The sequence below is a fragment of the Gymnodraco acuticeps genome, unplaced genomic scaffold (genome assembly GCF_902827175.1).
Source record: "Gymnodraco acuticeps unplaced genomic scaffold, fGymAcu1.1, whole genome shotgun sequence".
Taxonomy (NCBI): domain Eukaryota; kingdom Metazoa; phylum Chordata; class Actinopteri; order Perciformes; family Bathydraconidae; genus Gymnodraco; species Gymnodraco acuticeps.
In genome coordinates this window covers 2,468,557-2,486,293 of record NW_022989894.1, presented here as the reverse complement: position 1 = coordinate 2,486,293, position 17,737 = coordinate 2,468,557, and the positions used below count along the sequence as shown (strand labels likewise).

General features: G+C 39.0%; 1 protein-coding gene across 6 annotated transcripts in view; it reads left to right on the top strand.

Moving 5' to 3' along the window:
• Window positions 1-17,737, top strand: part of rgs3a (regulator of G protein signaling 3a) — a 145,155-nt gene that overhangs the window by 81,844 nt on the left and 45,574 nt on the right. For all 6 annotated transcript variants that reach the window (XR_004567818.1, XM_034203552.1, XM_034203581.1 and 3 more), the window contains one exon: window positions 9,272-9,406. Coding sequence is in view for 5 of the 6 variants with exons in the window: in XM_034203552.1 (XP_034059443.1) it covers window positions 9,272-9,406 (135 nt within the window). In the remaining variant the exon portion in view is untranslated. The remainder of the gene's footprint in view (window positions 1-9,271; window positions 9,407-17,737) is intronic.

The following is a 17,737-nucleotide window of genomic DNA, read 5'->3' as shown; positions in this document are numbered from 1 at the left end:
GTAGGGCACACTGTTGTGTGAGGCAGAACAGAATGTGACCTGGATGGAGAGAGGGATCAGTGAGGATGAAGGCATGAATGACTTTGGCTCAATGGATCGAGTCATTTGATTGGCTCGATGGAAGGAGAGAATTCTTGACTCCGACTTAATGCTTACTGCAGGTTTTTATCTTGCCTGGAACACCCCTAATACACACTGATACACTGTTCCTGACTTGAAGACACTTCTGGAAATCCATCTGCTCTGATTCACAAGCGACCACACGGCAACATATGTGACTGCTACTTATCACCCCATAAAACTTACTTCTCATGCAGCAGACCTCTTCACTAGAGCTCTTCATCATAGGGAACCATAGTATCTCCTCCATGTCTCGTCCGTTCTTCTGTCCATTGTTTTTATTTTGAGGCAGACATGCATCTTTGAAATGGTCTCTTTGCACATTGGACTTTCAAGGAGTTATTTAAAAGATGTTAGCAAAGATTGAGGAAGGATAGCACTTCAATTCAGCAGCAGTAGGAAAATGACTCCTGTAGTTTCTCTAAAAGTTTTGAGTATACCACTTCAGTTTTCTCCTCTTTAAGTCTGCTCCCCTCCTTTAGTCTACTCCTGCCCTTCTCTTCCATCGCTGGAGGTCATCCTATTTTAGCACTTTCTCAAAACGGAACTGATCTAACCCAGATTTACACGTGGAGGGAGATTGTGTGTGTTTGGGGAGGTGCAATTGTGTCTCTGCAAAGTCAATTGCGTGCGTGTGTCAGCGAAGCAGGAAGAGAGGAAGCAAGAAAGCGTTGTATAGGTGATTGAGAAACACAGAGAACGAGGATAAATACTGTTTGAAATTATTGTCCAGCGGATTGCGTCAGGGTCATCGCAGAGTCACCATGGGCAACTTGGCAGATCGGGTCGGGCCTAAGAAGAGGTTTGTTAGAGAGGCTAGCTCTCTACAGAAGCACCTGCTATCTGACTCCGGAGACGTAAGTCATGATTGATGTTTCGGCTCAGGGGGCATTCAAAGGTTAGGAGAGGGAGATTTGTATCGTTAGCACTGTGTAGATCAACGGCATGAAACAGGAAGTATTGTTACCTTAATTTTTGCAAAATAAGTAATAAGTAGTTTCATAGAAAGAAAAACTACGTTGCACGTATACAACTCTTTATGACTGAAGGTGACACTCCAAGGTCTCGAGTGAGTTATATTAAAAATCATATGTATTTGTGTGTATGATTAGCTTATTATATGTCAGACTTAATACATTTGATCTCAGTAATTCATCAGTGAGCTTTGTGGCCCTGAGGTGACCATGATAACTTTGCCCAGAAACATATATCTTACTGAATGTTGCTGTTCCTGCTGTTGCTATACAAAACATGCTGTACTGTATACATGTGGCTTTGATCGTTCCTTTTGATGTGATGCTTCCAGTTAAAGCTGATAATTTCTTTAAAGCTAATGCATTTTCCTTAATTATAATACAATTCTGAATAATTTCCACTTACCAAAGCACAGCAATAACAATGACTCAAACTGCTTACGTCATCTGACCATAGTCTGCATACATTTATGTAATCTATCATATTTGTACTTCTTCATTGGTCAGTTGTTAAGACCTCCTGAACCATGCACCCACATCGGGGTTCTTTTGGAGTTTGCACTTATTGGTTTAAAAATAAAAACGCTCTTGTTGAGAATGATTTGATTGAAAACGGATGAGATAAGAGGCCCCGAATATATAGGTATACTGCCAAACTAGGTAAAATCACAGTGGGATGTTTTGCGGTTCAGCCGTTAAACACCAAGGGAGTGCTGTAATCAGGCTACACAGCACAGTGTGCATACAAATTGTCATTATCTTAAAGGGTCTGTTCTATAAAAGGTTGCAGTGTTCTTGGTGCGTATGCTAACGTTCATATGACGTTTGTGGACAGAGTTATAATGGTGCAACTTAGATTTGATTACTCACTGTTGATGCTTTTTACAGGAATAGAAATACATCTTAAACATACCCGGATCAAACATAAAAGGATTATGCAACAAGATGCCTTTCTCTTATGCATCCCTGTATAACGTTTCTCCTTGCCTTCAGGGAAATCATTGACTACATGAAATACAGGCTGTCAGTTTCAATCTGACGGAAGGGTGCGAATGATATGCACCCAGGGGCGGAATCAGCAAAATCCCCACTTTATGGTGGTCATCCATAACATGGCTGGGGCAGGAACAGTCTCTCGAGGGTCGGATTGAACTGAGATGTACCCTCTTCATTCCATTTGGCCCTAAACTAAAATCGTACTTTACTTTTATTATCGGATTTGATATGCCAGTAAAGATTGGTAGGAATGCAGTGACAGTGGCTAAACATCTACATATAATCAAGTAAAGACCTCCGTCAAAGCATTTTGATTGCATTGAGATCTACAACCACCAACAATTTACCCAGCAGCATTGGTTCCAGTAATGAGAGTATTCCCCTGAGGTGTACTAAACCGTGGTTTACGTGTCTGGTGCAGGGCAGATGATAACAAGACTCTAAATTATTCACTGTATGTGAGTGTGTTATTTACAAATTAATAATTTATCTTTCATTTTTGTTAGCTAGACCAACAGTATTTTCCAATTATTTCACAGTAGGAGCCATTCAATTAAAATCATAATAATCACTGATTTTTAATGTCACCCTAACTATCTAAATCACAAATAAAATGATAAAAACAGGTGTTTATTGACTTAAAAGCTAACCTTATCTAAGACTCGCGATGCTTTCATGCTTATGCAATAAAAGCACAATTGATAGTCATGTGAAAACGATAAGAAGAAAAGTGAAATGGTTCGATGAACTCACTGACTGGGTTATGATCTTGACTAAAGACAAGATTAGTGTTGCTAAAAAAAGCCAACTGAGAAAACTTTTTGGAAACAGTACATGACTTCAGAAATCTTCTTCTTGGCCCAGTCATGTGCTTATCACCCTCCCCGGTGGCTATAGGAAGGGCCCCGGGTCAGCTTCAGTCTGCATGCTCATTTCATGGCTGCTAAGTCTGGGCAAACCACAGAAGAGCTCCTAACTGGAAACAAGAGAAACAAACTAGAAATAGATGAAAGAGTGTGGGAAAGCCACTGAGTTGAGAGGAAATTACATTCCTTTTTTGTGGAACATAAAACATTCTTTTGTTTGAGTGTGTTGTGCAATTAATTTGTTGCTCAATTAATGGTTACCTTTTGGATCACATACTGGATAGTAACAAACATGGAGCCAGAACCTATAAACCAGCATTACAGGGACAACACGTCAACTCCAACCGGCATTGGGTTTTAACGTATTTTGAATTAGATTACGCTTTATTGTTTTTTGTGTCCACCTCCAGTGTAGAGTATCACACTCACATTGGCTTTTGATTATATAGATTCCTGGTTCAGGAATGTGTGTCATAAGACAGTCATGCATTACAAACAGACTTGACCTACATTACTTTACCCTAACATCAAGATATTTTGATGTTCAGATATTTGACTGGTAACCATGACTGTGCAAATACGTTTGTTGAAATGTTTCACTGGCACTGCAGAAAAAGTCACCAACGTCTTTGCGATACGACCTGCCACCATGGGTATCGTTAGCAAATTCCATTACAAAAAAGTCAATAGAAATGTTGAAACATTTTACTGCAAACCAAAAATGGCAACCTCGTAGAATTGCTAGTGAAGAAGTCTAAGGATCACTTAAATCTATTTGTGTCATCCTCTGGGGACCACAAATATGTGTACAGAATTTAATAGAACATACAATGTTGAGATGTTTTAGTCTGTACTTAAATGGTAGACCATATGACCCATGCCACTGACATGACAACATAAGGGAGAAGCAACAATTCAAAAAGACTACAAAGGAGAGGTGATGACATAGACAATACCAGAAAAAGAGACTGTGAGTGGTCAATATCCAGTACAAGACAACAAGAGTCAGCTATCTGCTTAAGCTTCATTACCTCCTGTTACATGTCTCGTTATTCGAAGCCATAAATCCATTTACTGCTGCGGTTACAAAGCCACATGCTTACATGTAGAAGTGATTCACTAAAGCCCACTGTGAAGAAATGGCAGATAAGATGAAGGTGTTGTCTATTGGCTTTAGGCCCAAAGGATACAGCTATAGTGTGCACTTGTTTAAGTAGGACTATGAGATAATAGAGCAATGGCGTGCTTGTAGTTTTATCTGCAATGATTGGGACTGGTCACGATACCATGTTCAGCACCAGTAAATGGGCTATGACTAATATGCTATGACACTGTTTCATGTAACGATGTATAGGGACTTGCTTTGAAAAAATCAAACTCTAATCTGTTTACATTATATCCATGAGCGGATATGTTATGAACACGTGATATAATAGGCACTTAGTTTTACCATTCCTGCTACTGTGGCTTTGTAAAATATATATGTGATGGATAGTTATTTAAACTGTATATGGGTTATTTTTAAAAATATGATGCCTGAATTCAGCAGTATTGCGTGCATTAACTGTCACTGAAACCATGCTAACCTGTGTTCAGGCAGCTTAGGTGAGCTGTCTTTACAGCGCCCCAATGATACAGTGAAAGCTCTCCTGCCAGATGGCTCGGGGGGAGGGCTTCAACCAGGGAGCGCTTTAATCAATCTGATTAAGGGGAAATGCTGCCTGTATTTTTAGCCACTCCATGGCAGGCCAGTAGCCATTCATTGAATTTTGTTTCATTAGCTCTCATGTTTATCTCCTGGACGGGTGGGTTTATAAACAGGGGTGAACCAAAGTAGGAGCTAAAATAAGGAATCCGTTAGCTATTTTAGCTAATAAGGTTCTTTAGTAAATGTTCTTATGAATAACTGAATAGTCACTATGTTATTCCAATAATAAAGGCTTCATTTATGGCCTGACTGCTGCCGAAACAAATTACAATTTATCTTGAAAAAATGGTTATTTGTTGTTTCTAGGGCTGCAGCCTCTCTCACTAGCCAGATGTTGTTAAATTCCAAGAAAAAACATGATCTTAAAATGAAAATCCCTAAAGACCTGATTCCTCAGAGAGAGGGAAATTCCGACAAATTCCTATATAGACTAAAGTAAGACAGCACTTAGATCTAGCTTAAACTAAGAGAGCTGTCCTTGCAAATGGCCAAATTATCGAAAGCTCCAGCTGGCTCCTAAAACATGTGCTCTGTGACTAGCTGTCAACAGTTTACTCATTTACTGGCATGACTGATTATTTTAGGTGATGTAATGCGATGATGTGCTTGTCACTCTCAGGACAACCATCCCAGATAGATGCAATAATGCTCAGTTAGGCAGCAAAGCACAGCAATGTGTAATAATGGTAAACATGAAAGAGAGAAGGAAATGTATTGCTGGAATTGATAGCTAGAGACAGATAAACCATCATTAGTAGCCTCCTAGCAGAGCATAATTCAGTTTAAGATATGATGCTAAAAAATGCACTACTACGTATGCTGTATTACTCGCATCAAAAGTGACTATTGTTGATGGTGTTCTACATCTCTCATCATCCGTTATCCCCCTCCCTAATTTTCTCTTTACCTAAGACTAAATGTGCATGATGTCAGTAAGTGGTTTACAGTATAGTATGCTTCACGACCCTCATATTTACCCACCAAGGCTGTGTAAACATACACATGTCCTGTCTTTGTCAGATTTAAGTAAGCCCTCAAGCAGCTCTGAGACCTTTGCTTTGCTATGACTCAGAGTAGAGTCCCAGCTGGTGTCCTTTCTGATTAATTATTTTATTAATGTAATGTTACAAAAGCTAAAGTAATAATGTACTCTAAAAAGTTGTACTTATAAGGGTTTTTGTGTGTGAAAGTGTCTGGGGATTCAGGTGCATGCATGCCTCTGGGAACATGAACTGCTCTATCACAGATGTGTTTTCTCTAATGTGGGACAGTGTGGAGGTGCCTGGAGAAACTCTGTCCATATGAGACAATGTTTCCTGGAAAGCCTGAGCGTTTGCATTATTTTCCCAGCATTACTCAACCCAAGTAATTATTAGTATTGCTTTATTGTTATGGAAGGAAGAGAAACAGAGAAATTGTATCTTAATCAGAACTGAGTATATCACGTATCATATCACTTCTGTTGTGAAATGGGGAGCATGTGTGTTATATTTTTGGTGTTACCAAGTGTCATTAGCATTACATGATTGAAGGTTAATTGTTTTGAGTTGTGGCCATGTGTACATTTTCATAAATTCACTGTATTTGATACCTGCATAAGTAGTGTTGGTATACAATCAAGTATAGTCAACCATGTAATGAGAGGATGACAATTAACTAGGAAAAATGCCTATAGCTAAGTATAATAGAAAACGAATGGTCTTGCACTGTTCAATTTACCCACAAATGTCCTTATTTTTTTAAAGATTTCTTTGGGTGCCTTAATTCAAGTACACATGGTCCAGCGCCTGATTTGAACCCAGGTCCTCCCCCAGTACATGGGCCGTCTACCAACTGAGCTATACGATGGCCCTACCCACACGTGTCCGAAGAGGTTTTCCTGTCCTTTCCTGACTCCTAAAAACACAACCTCATAGATTTATGAGATTGAATTGACAGCAATATCATAAGGGTTTGCCGGGGGCCAGTTCTTTACATTGACGTCTGCGTGTGTTCCAAGTATTATGGCCTCTGTGACCCTTATAGACCTGGACTCATTCCAAATGATGGATATCAAAGGACATCAACAATGATTGGAGTCCATTCTGAAAAAGCCCCTACTTCATCATCTTGTCGTGCAATTGAAAACTGTCGGGCTCAATATCATAATGGCTTTTGGCTTACCAACCTCTCTATCTTGTTTGTGTCTCTTTATCCCTCCCCTTTGACTTGAAGATGATGTTATTTACTTTTTCTGTTGAGGAGAATTCCTGTTTTGGTTTTGTTTCTTTCTGCACAAGTTGGCCTCACAGTATTCTGTTCTCCTTCTTCTTAATATTCAACATTTACTGTCAACAAACATCTACAGTATGCCCTGCATGCAATTAATTGTATGCTGCACAGTGCTGGGTTTCAATGCATTTTACCCTTACATTAGCATCAGCAACAAGGCTTGAACCACCACACTCTGCCAATTGATCCTTTCAGCAGCATCCCCATCTTTAGCAGAACCTTGAGTGTCATTGAAAGAGACAGGTAGTTGAGAGAATGCAACACAGCATGGCATGCAATAGCCCATGCAGCCAGGAAACAGGCATATAAAGTAGCATCATGATTCACAACTGACCAGGGCAGTGAGCGTCAAGTTAAGTCCTGAGGACTCCAGTCCATCTCTGAAGACTTGAACAAAATGGAAAAATCCTATTTAAAGTCTGACTCGTGCCTAAAAATTTCAGGATACAAATCATTTTTACCGACACCGCCGGAAGCAGAGCAACCGAGGTAAATGGGGAAATTATCAAATTGGAAAATAAATGAATTGCAGAAAAACGTGTACTCGAACACAAAAGGTTACTTTTATTTTGTACTTCAATCAGAAAAGTAAGAATAATGAAAACTATTCAGTCAATATGCCAGCTGAGGTGTAAGAGGAGCTGATATGAGTGTGTATTGGTGTATGAGTGCATGAAGGACTGGGTAGTGATTTGATGGTTGGTACCCTGAGAGCCATACGTTTTGTGTTTCAATAGAAAATGCAATTACTGAATGTGATCCTTTCATATGGTTTATAGCCAAGGATTGTCATTTATAAAATGTGCTGTACCTGTGTGCACTGATTTATGAGTCTGTGTGTGTGGGGAAATAGAACATGGAGGCATTTACTACATTCATAATTCTCACCAAAGCCCAAATAGTGCTATGTGGCCATTGTAAAAGAATATGAAATAGTCTAATAAACGTGAGGGTAACTAAACATGTGCCCATTAAGAACATTTGCGGCAAGAGATCCAAACAGTGCAGCCAATAGAAAGGGATGTAAATGTTCCTTTTTGAACTGAATGAAAGACTAATAAGAACATTTTAACAACATGTCATCCTTGCATTGGTTCCATTCAATACCTTAAGTTGCGAAGCCGCTCAAACCAAGACAACATGGTCATATCCTAGACATTGTACTCCCATTAACTTGGTTGTGCAGGATTTAAGGGGATTTATTAGCAAAAATGCAATATCATGTTTTGTTTAGTGTACCTGCAACTAAGAATCAATGCCCTTCCTGTCACTATACAAAGCAGGTCCTCTTCTACAGAGTCATTTTGTATGTTTTATGTTACCTGAAAGCCGCAATATGTTCTACATGTTTGGAAAGTGAGGAATGAGCGACAGATATTTATTTGGTTGCAATCTGCAATTTCACCGCTTGATGCCCATACATCCTACACACTGGACCTTTTACACTTTTTAAGAGGTCCTCTCAGAATCCAAATTAGGATGGATGAGTTTTGTAAATTATTTAAAGATTAATACGATCTGTCATTTATCGAAAGTGCGTTGCTGGGATCATGACCAAAAAGCAAATGGGGACATTAAGTGAGTATAGATTTAATCTGGACATCAGTGAGCTCAAACACAGATTCTGAATGTCGTGGACAGTCAGCCGAGGGGTATTTATGTCCTTTTTAAGTGAAAAGATGTGCCAACTCGAACTACACTGCTGCTTGTTAAATATTTATTATCTTGTATTTCCCTGCACGGGTGTATTGATTTGTACTCTTTTAGGAGTGCCATAGTGCCATTGGGCACATAATCATTTCGTCAGCATCTCAAATTCTGCCCGAAGTGGATACTAGCCATTATCTAATTTCACTCATGCTGGCATTTTTGTTACCCAGACGCCTGTGCAGCTTTACAGTTCAAGGTGACATGTAAACTAAGTTCAGATGACATCTGAATGTGCAAAAATACAAGTCTGAGATTAAACATGCATATAATGACACTAACTTCAAAAGCTGGCACATACACACACATTGCATCACCTTTGAAACTGTACTTACATCTGTTACCCACTTTTCTATTTTATAGCACTTACTGCGCTCACTTGTGTGTGCACACACACACACACGCACACGCACACACACAAACACGTTGCTGTACCTTGAGGGCTCATTCATTATTTTACATTCATACTTTCTAGTGTAATCCTCCTGTACTTTGTGCACTCATGCTTTACTTTTTTGAAGGGTTAGGCTACTTCTTCTCTGCTTCTCTGACAGTACATGCCTAATTGCCTGACGTCTCTTCCTCCACCCCTCTTCCTCCTCCTCTCCCTCCCTCCCTCTCTCTCTCAGAAGTGTGACTGCCTGCTCAGCCTGGAAGTATATTCAGCAGACCAGAAGCGCCGTGTGTGTCAGTGCCTGAAGGACAACATTGACAAGCAGCTCCAGCTTCACAGGAGGGAGGCTTCCTTTCAACATTTTGATGAGGTATGCCACATGAACACACACATCTAGGAACATTTCCAATTTTATTTGAGGACAAAGATAAATAACTAAACACATGAACACATGGAAATGCGTATATATGTGCATTCCCCCATCACTGATACCTTATGAGCACCATACTCTTCCAAGCATCACACTCGCTTTCCTGCAGCTCATATTACAACCATTGTGATTTTCCACTTAGCTCTCACATTTATTTTGCCAAGTTTAATGCTGCCTTTTATCTGGCTGGATTTAAGTGTCAACTCACTGCATTTAATCATTTTTTTGCTCTGTTCAGTAATGCCAAAAGAGGGATGTTTTCAAGCGAAAGCAGCGCTGCTGCTGTTACTGCACTTTGTGTATTTTAACAGAACTTTGCCTCATGAATTGTATTTATTGTGATAATTTAAAAACACTTACCACACAAGACAAGACTGAGTCCTGAGTAAAATAAAGTTGGATACAAACTCAAGTTTTTCACTGTGATTTTAGGAAGGAAAACCTTCTCTGTTTTGTCTTCTCATTGACATGTTTGTTTTTATGTTCAGCTTCCATCTCACAGTACAAAGCAGCACTAAGCTGGGGTTAAGTAAGGGCTGCAGTTTGTAAATAAATGTTTTTTTTGCGCTATTTTCACCAGGATGGAGATGAGAGATAAGCATGACAGGTCATTTCTAATGCCCATTCCCAGGAGCTTTACTTGCTCTTTCTCAGTTCCATTAATGTAGAAAAAACATAAATAAACTCATTGGTTTTGCTAATGATAGCAATAGGTTGTTCTCTGACCACCACTCTGTAAGATTGTTAATTTCCTGTGTATATATAATCTCATCTATCTTTGTAATGTGGCTGAACATGGTAGTGACAACCACAACCTTCAAAACAGAGTTATCTTCATGTCCAGGGGTTGTTGTTGGTGTACAGCGTGAACAGGAGGTAGCTGAGCACACAGCCCTGGGGGACTCCGTGTTCAACACTAGAGTCGAGGTGGAAAAGACCACTGATCTGAACTGCCTTGGGTCCAGCATATACAGATTGTAGCACCATCTGCGTTGAAGTTTAGTCATGCGTCAGTCCACCTGATGAACCTTTAAGTCATTTTCTTTTTGGTCTTTGGCAACCCCTGATGGCAATATCTGGCTGTGTAGCTGCTAATGGCTCTAGACAGACATATTTATTTAATCTTTTTAGCTGAAAACAGCTGCCTGTTGCAACCAAAAACACCAACTTGGAACTGCCAAGTATTGGATGATTCTCTGGGTTTGTCACTATGTGCCACACCTTTCACGTCAAAATACAGATTTTAGTAGCTTGTTCTTTCTAAGAATTCACACTTTTGGAATAAGTAACGTTTATTTGAATCCAACCATGTGCAGAATGTGAAGTTTTCTAAAGCTTTTCTAAAAACAATCTAAATCACTGTTGGATTAAGTCAGTACACCCCTACTTGAAATGTAACACAGTAGTGGTGCATGGTGCTGTTAGGATTCACTGTAACTGATCTGTAAGTGTTCTGTGGGCTCACTTGAGTGCCCTTGTTAAGTGGCTGGCGGCTGCAGAGCGGTGAATGAGATTCTTGTGGGGCATTTGGTCATTCAAGCATTCCTACAGCTGAGCAGGACAATCTTTTCAAAAAATGTTTTATTTTCCTGTCAAGGAAATGTCTTTTTGGTGAAATGTTTGGTGCTGGCGATTTTCAATCTGACAAACTTTGGACAAAATAGAATGTGGAAAAAGGGTAGTATTATAGTTTAAGATCTGAAGCTGTAATATAGAATATCGGTATTTAATGAATAGATTTTAGCAGTGACATCCTACATTTCAAAGCAGTGCAACCCAGTTAATTTTGCTGAAAGGTTAAAAGGGATAAATAGCTTTGAGTTGAGATGTCACACAACATGTGTGACATCTCTGTATGAAACAAACCCCTAATGAGCAACATGCTCATTAGGGGTTTGTTTCATCAGCACATGAAAGAGAGTAAGAGTGAGAGACTAGTCAACAGTCTATAATGCCTCTCTTTCTATATGAACGCCTATTCATTTGTGTTCATGTTTATGTGTGTGTATTTTTGACATATGGTTTACCCAAAAATATTCAAGTGTAAACAACGCAGAACTTGGCCTGTAGTTGAATATTCTCCAACATTTTAAGGGTGAATTGTGCCAAAGAAATCAACATATTTAAACATTCATACAAACAAGAGACATAAGTTATACCACAGCGGCTTTGTACAAATTGCTTTCCTGGCCTGTTTCCTCCTTTGAGCATGTGTGAATAAGGTGCGACGGGCTGACCGAATGATCACATTTACACACATTGCTGTGGTCAATACATTCAATAACTAAACAGCTTGGAAAGCATGCTCTATCACGAAAGTAAATTCCATTGACTTGGACTGTTTTGACAAAACCGCTAAATTGATCGGTATAGACATGGTAAAAGAAACTGCCATGATTGATTGCTTTTCCAATTTTCATTAGTTTTTAACAAGTTCAATCATTCATGAAGGATATATCATTGCCTCATGTTTCAAAGCCTTTGTAGCTAATTATGCTTATCAAAGCGTTACCTGTTTTCTCTGGTAAAACCCAGTCAGTCCCATAGGAGGAGGGACCTGCCTACCTGCTCTGAAACAACATTTTTGCCTAATAAAAAACAAACACATCCTATATATCGTTAAGCTAGCTACCACAGCTCAAAACGAATAGTTAGTTGCAGTTTTATACGATAACCCAAGTTTTATTTTATTAAAAAATAAACACCTTAAAATGCCCTCGTAGGATGGACAATCGATTCAGACACTTATAGTGCTATCGCAAATACATGTTACATTCAAGTGTGCGTTGTCCTGCCATGTGGAGATATTCCTGTACACTTTCTTTGTGCAGTCATTAGAACCTTTTACTGTGAACTCTTATTAAAGGGAAATCTGAACCCCTGAAGGCAAAAATAATACATGTTTAATCATAACATTTTACATCTTGACAAATTAGTTCACTTTTGATTGCATTTCTCCAGAATACCTTTGAGGCAAATAGTTTGTATTCAGTCAACTGTGTTTAATTATATGTAAATCAGCAGGAGATATGAGGAAGGTGCCTTTGTAGTAGCGTATCTGATGCATGGGAACTTAAAAAATGGTGTTTTGTGTAATTTAGTTAGGACGTTTCTGTTATGTAATTTTATATCTGGGTCAATCTTTTTTTAGAGATTGTAAATGCATTGGATATATACATTTAAAAAGAGAGTGAATATCAAAATGACAACAAACACGATTAATAGTCTGCCACAATGCCTTAAATAATTATTCAAATGTGTGCTTTGATTTAACCTCTCTTCACAGTCACTAGTTTATAAAATGTAAATAGTTCAAGTTCAAAACATTTCAGAGAATGTTCCAATAATTGGACATGGAGTCATATTCCTGTGGTGGTGCTAAAATAACTTAATTTGTGCCCCATTGTTACTGCTAAGCCTCCACCAGAACGTACTCCCTTGTGTTACAAACTGCATTTGTCCTCTCATGCACAAAGTCCAGTAAATCCAAACTTAGCTGAAGCTTGCACTTTACTCTTGCTGAAAGAGCAGAATCCACTCCAAAGGGAAACAAACATCTTACAGAGCCACGTTGCTTCTTTCATTCATGTTTCTCCAACAAATGGGGTTACTCCGTCACAGTGTGCCTCGGTGCCTCCACTCTGTGATCGCTTTAAATGCTTCCCTTTGGAGACAAAAATTGGATATGAGCCCTTTTGCCCTCGAAGATTCTTTGAGTCGGGCAAAAAGTTGCCATTTTGTGTTTGTATGGAGCTTAATTTAAAGTCGGTAGATGTTGAACAGAGTATTTGAGGAAAATGTTTATGATGATTAACTCCAATTTGAATAACTGATGCTGACTCTGGTTGTTTTGCTACCAAAATCACGACAGAATAATCTGACATGAAGCTGTAGATGCCACAAAATATATATGGCATAAAAGTGGTGCATAACTTGGCCAGGAGTCTGCCAAAGGGATGTAAGAGTCATAACAAGAATATTACAAGGTCGGGTGTTATAACTGAGGATGACCCTGGACATAGACCTTCATAAAGATGCAGAGGCAGCTGTCGTACAATGAGACTTTGTAAATTATGTAAATAAAATCATAAAATCTAAAACAAAATATATTTTCAATCTTCTCAGTCAATTTGCCTGTCATGCTGATTTAAAAGTTGATCAGAATATTAGCTTTGCCTTACATTTATTTTGATTTGAGTAATTTTAGTTGATTTCAGTAACACATAATACCTCCAAATTCATTCAGATTAAGGTGTAACTCTGTGTTCTTCTCCTGATTACGTGTTAATAATTTATTACAGTATTATATAAACTGCAGTATTATATAAACTGTAGCATTGCTCTAATAAACTGATTACAGTGAAAACATTTAATTCAATATTTATTTATTTTACATCACATTTCACACTGGGACATCACATGCTTTACAGTAATGAACAATTACAGGCCCATATCAAACCTCCCATTTCTAGGTAAAATCATTGAAAAAGTTGTTTTTCAACAGTTGAGTAATTTCTTGCGTTTAAATAACTGTTTCGATGTGTTCCAGTCAGGCTTTCGTCCAAACCACAGCACTGAGACTGCTCTTATAAAGGTCTTTAATGACATCCACTTAAACACAGACAGTGGCAGAACTTCAGTGTTAGTATTATTAGATCTCAGTGCTGCGTTTGACACTGTTGACCACAGCATATTCCTAGACCGACTGGAAAACTGGGTGGGACTTTCGGAAACAGTTCTAAATTGGTTTGAATCCTACTTAAAGGACAGAAACAACTTTGTTTCTATAGGTAAATACACATCTGAGTTGACAAATATGACATGTGGGGTTCCTCAAGGCTCCATCTTGGGGCCTCTTCTCTTTAACATCTACATGCTACCACTGGCTCAGATAATGAAAAACAACAAAATAAGTTACCATAGCTATGCAGATGACACACAAATGTACGTAACAATTTCACCAGGAGACTATGCTCCAATTCAAACACTGAGTAAGTGCATTGAACAAATCAATGACTGGATGTGTCAGAACTTTCTCCAATTAAACAAAGATAAAACTGAGATAATGGTTTTTGGAGCCAAGTCAGAACGTATAAAAGTTAGCGCTGAGCTTGTCTGCAATGTTCAAAACAACAGATAAAGCCAGAAATCTAGGTGTAGTCATGGACTCTGACCTGAGTTTCAACAGTCACATTGAAACAGTTACTAAATCAGCCTACTATCACCTAAAGAATATATCTAGGATTAAAAGACTAATGTCACAGCAGGATTTGGAAAAACTTGTCCATGCCTTTATCTTCAGTAGACTCGACTACTGCAATGGTGTCTTCACAGGTCTCACTAAAAAATCTATTAGAAAGCTGCAGCTGATTCAGAATGCCGCTGCTCGAGTCCTCACTAACACTAAGAAAGTGGATCACATCACTCCTGTTCTGAAGTCTTTACACTGGCTTCCTGTGTGTCAAAGAATAGATTTCAAAATATTGCTACTGGTTTATAAAGCACTGAATGGTTAAGGCCCAAAATACATTACTGACCTCCTGCTAAATTATGAACCATCCAGATCTCTCAGGTCTTCAGGGACTGGTCAGCTTTCTGTCCCCAGAGTCAGAACTAAACACGGTAAAGCAGCGTTCAGTTATTATGCTCCAAATATCTGGAACAAACTCCCAGAAACCTGCAGGTCTGCTGCAACTCTGAAGACTTTTCTTTTTGTCGCTGCTTTTAATTGAACTATTCATATCTTAAACTGCACTGTAACTTTTATCCATGTTTATTTTATTAGCTTTTCTTTTTAATGACTGATTTGAAATGCCCTTTTCTTAATGTCTTTCATTTTTTGTAAAGCACTTTGAATTGCCTTGTGTTGAAAAGTGCTATATAAATAAACTTGCCTTGCCTTGCCTTACAGAGGTGGTTCAGAGTGTGGGGCAAACTCATGTGATTCTACATTTAAAACTTTTCCCAGTAAAAGCCGCACATTTGAAAACATTTGTAATGGTCATGGGATCTTTAAAAGAATGTTGTGGCATCCTAAATCAGCAAAACCAATGCAGTCTACAAACTCATGATTTATAACAAGTCTTTAAACCCTTTTTATTTTTTACTCGTGTACAGAAACACTTAACACTTAACCTTGTGGTGTGGTACCCCACAGCCATTATAAGCCTGTGAGCTCTTTCCTTAGAAAGCTTCCGGTACATTCTTGTCTGGTGTTAACTGTGATCGTTATTCTCGTGTCCAGGAAAGAGAAGCTTAAAAAGGAGACTAAATGGAGTCTCTGAGATTGTTTCAAAATTGGTACTTCAATATATAAAAAAGCGTGGTAAAGTCACAAACAGGATATTGTTCAGTCAGGAGAGAAAGACTGCAGCTTCCTCTCCCAGGTGCTGGCCGTGCAGAAGAGAGCTTACAAGCATTCGTCCTTCCCGCTTGCTGGCTGTTCGCTCCTCCTCTCTGGGAGCTGTGGTGACGTAGGAGACTTCCCCCTCGTTCTCCTGTGTCCGATATTGCGTTAAACAGAGGATTTCGACATTTTACATTCATTGCTTACTTCCACATGCATTTTCTCCTCCTTATCTCTTTCATAACTTTATATGTAATACATGTTAACGGCGTCAATAGCCACTTTAATAATACTAATGGGCGGTAGTCCCGGATGTCGTCATGAAAGATTTTCAGAATAAAAGCTTAACAACTGGTTGTACACAAGAACTTCTGGTTTTTCAGTATAAAACAGCATTTCAACTGACAGTATGTTTAAGGTACATTATGCTATCAAAACATTGATTTTAATGTATAACACTGGGCAGCATTAGCCACTAAGCTGCTGGAAAAATAAATGTGTTCAGCTGCAGACACACACATGCCCTCAAATGAGAATCAAGGCAGGACTGGCCATTTTGAAAATGACAGCTGTACTTCATCACACACAGTAAGCATTTGATGAGCAATGCTGGCACTCCTTCTCCGAGCCAGAAGACAAAATCAAACTATCTGCAGTTAAAGTTGCATAAATCTTATACGTGGGGGTGAAAAAGATGGCTGCTGCAGCTGCTAATGAACGAAGTGCGTATGTTGAGGTTGTTAAGGTTTCGAGGCAGCTTGTTCTGTTCCCTTTCTCTTGCTTACTCCTTTCACATTGATGAGAACATGTTTAAGGAAGCAGTGACGCAATATAACAACAAGGACCCTCTATCAATCCCTCTCTGTCTTACCGTAAGTGCTGAAAGTGGTGGGCTCTCTTTTCCCCTGTCTTCTACCCATCTCTCCACCGCGGGCTAACTCGATCAATGAACAAGAAGCTCTGGACCGAAAGGAAGTCTCAGTGAATATGCATCTTTGGAGCAGAACATCTCACTACGAGCGCACACTGAATCTCAAGCAGCAACACAAAATAACAAAGCCAATTGCTCCCCCTCAGAATTAATCAGAAAACTGAATAATTCATTCCCCCCCCATTTTGTCTCTAAAATTGTTGAAGGGCCACACACCAGCAGGGTCTTGACACATGTCAACTTGGCAGAATGTGCTCCTATCCAACTTTGTTTTTCGAAGCGTTGCATGGCAAGTCTTCAGAATAGCTGCAGGTTTACCACATTTGCTCCCCTGATAGGCTCATTCCGGCTAATGCACCTTGACTGCTTCTTCAGTCTGTGTGACGCATTTTGCGCGTGCTACAAGCGCCAATTGACGTCTGAGACACCCGCAGGTCTCTGTTATCTTTGCGTTTGTCATCGACATCACCACTGTTTGTCAATGGTCAAAGGTCCCTTGAGAATGTTTCCCCATACATGGTCTCTAACTGGGTGAGTGAACATGTGTATTTACAATAAAAGGTATCAGGTGTTCCCTCAGAAAAGGAATTCATTGTATATAAATCCAACAACTATTGTAAGCAGAGTAGATATTATGAAAAATAATAAAAGCAAAAGTTGTTTTAACTATACGTCAAGTCTAAATAGACACAGTATCATAAAGTAGTTCTGTAGTATACAAGTACACTGAAGGAATACTTTGAAGTACACTTCTATCAACTAAACAATGGGCCAATTTAGTCAGAATATGTATTAAAGGGGACCTGTCATGCATGATCTGTTTGGTATTTTGAGCAAAACACATCATAGACATGTTTTTTTATATATTTGTATATATCTGAGACCCATAATATATGCCTAAAAGTAGCGTAATAGGAGACCTTTAAACTAGTCTGATTACAAGAATACAGATAGTATTAGCCCAAGTGTACTTCACTGAGATATACTTAAAGGT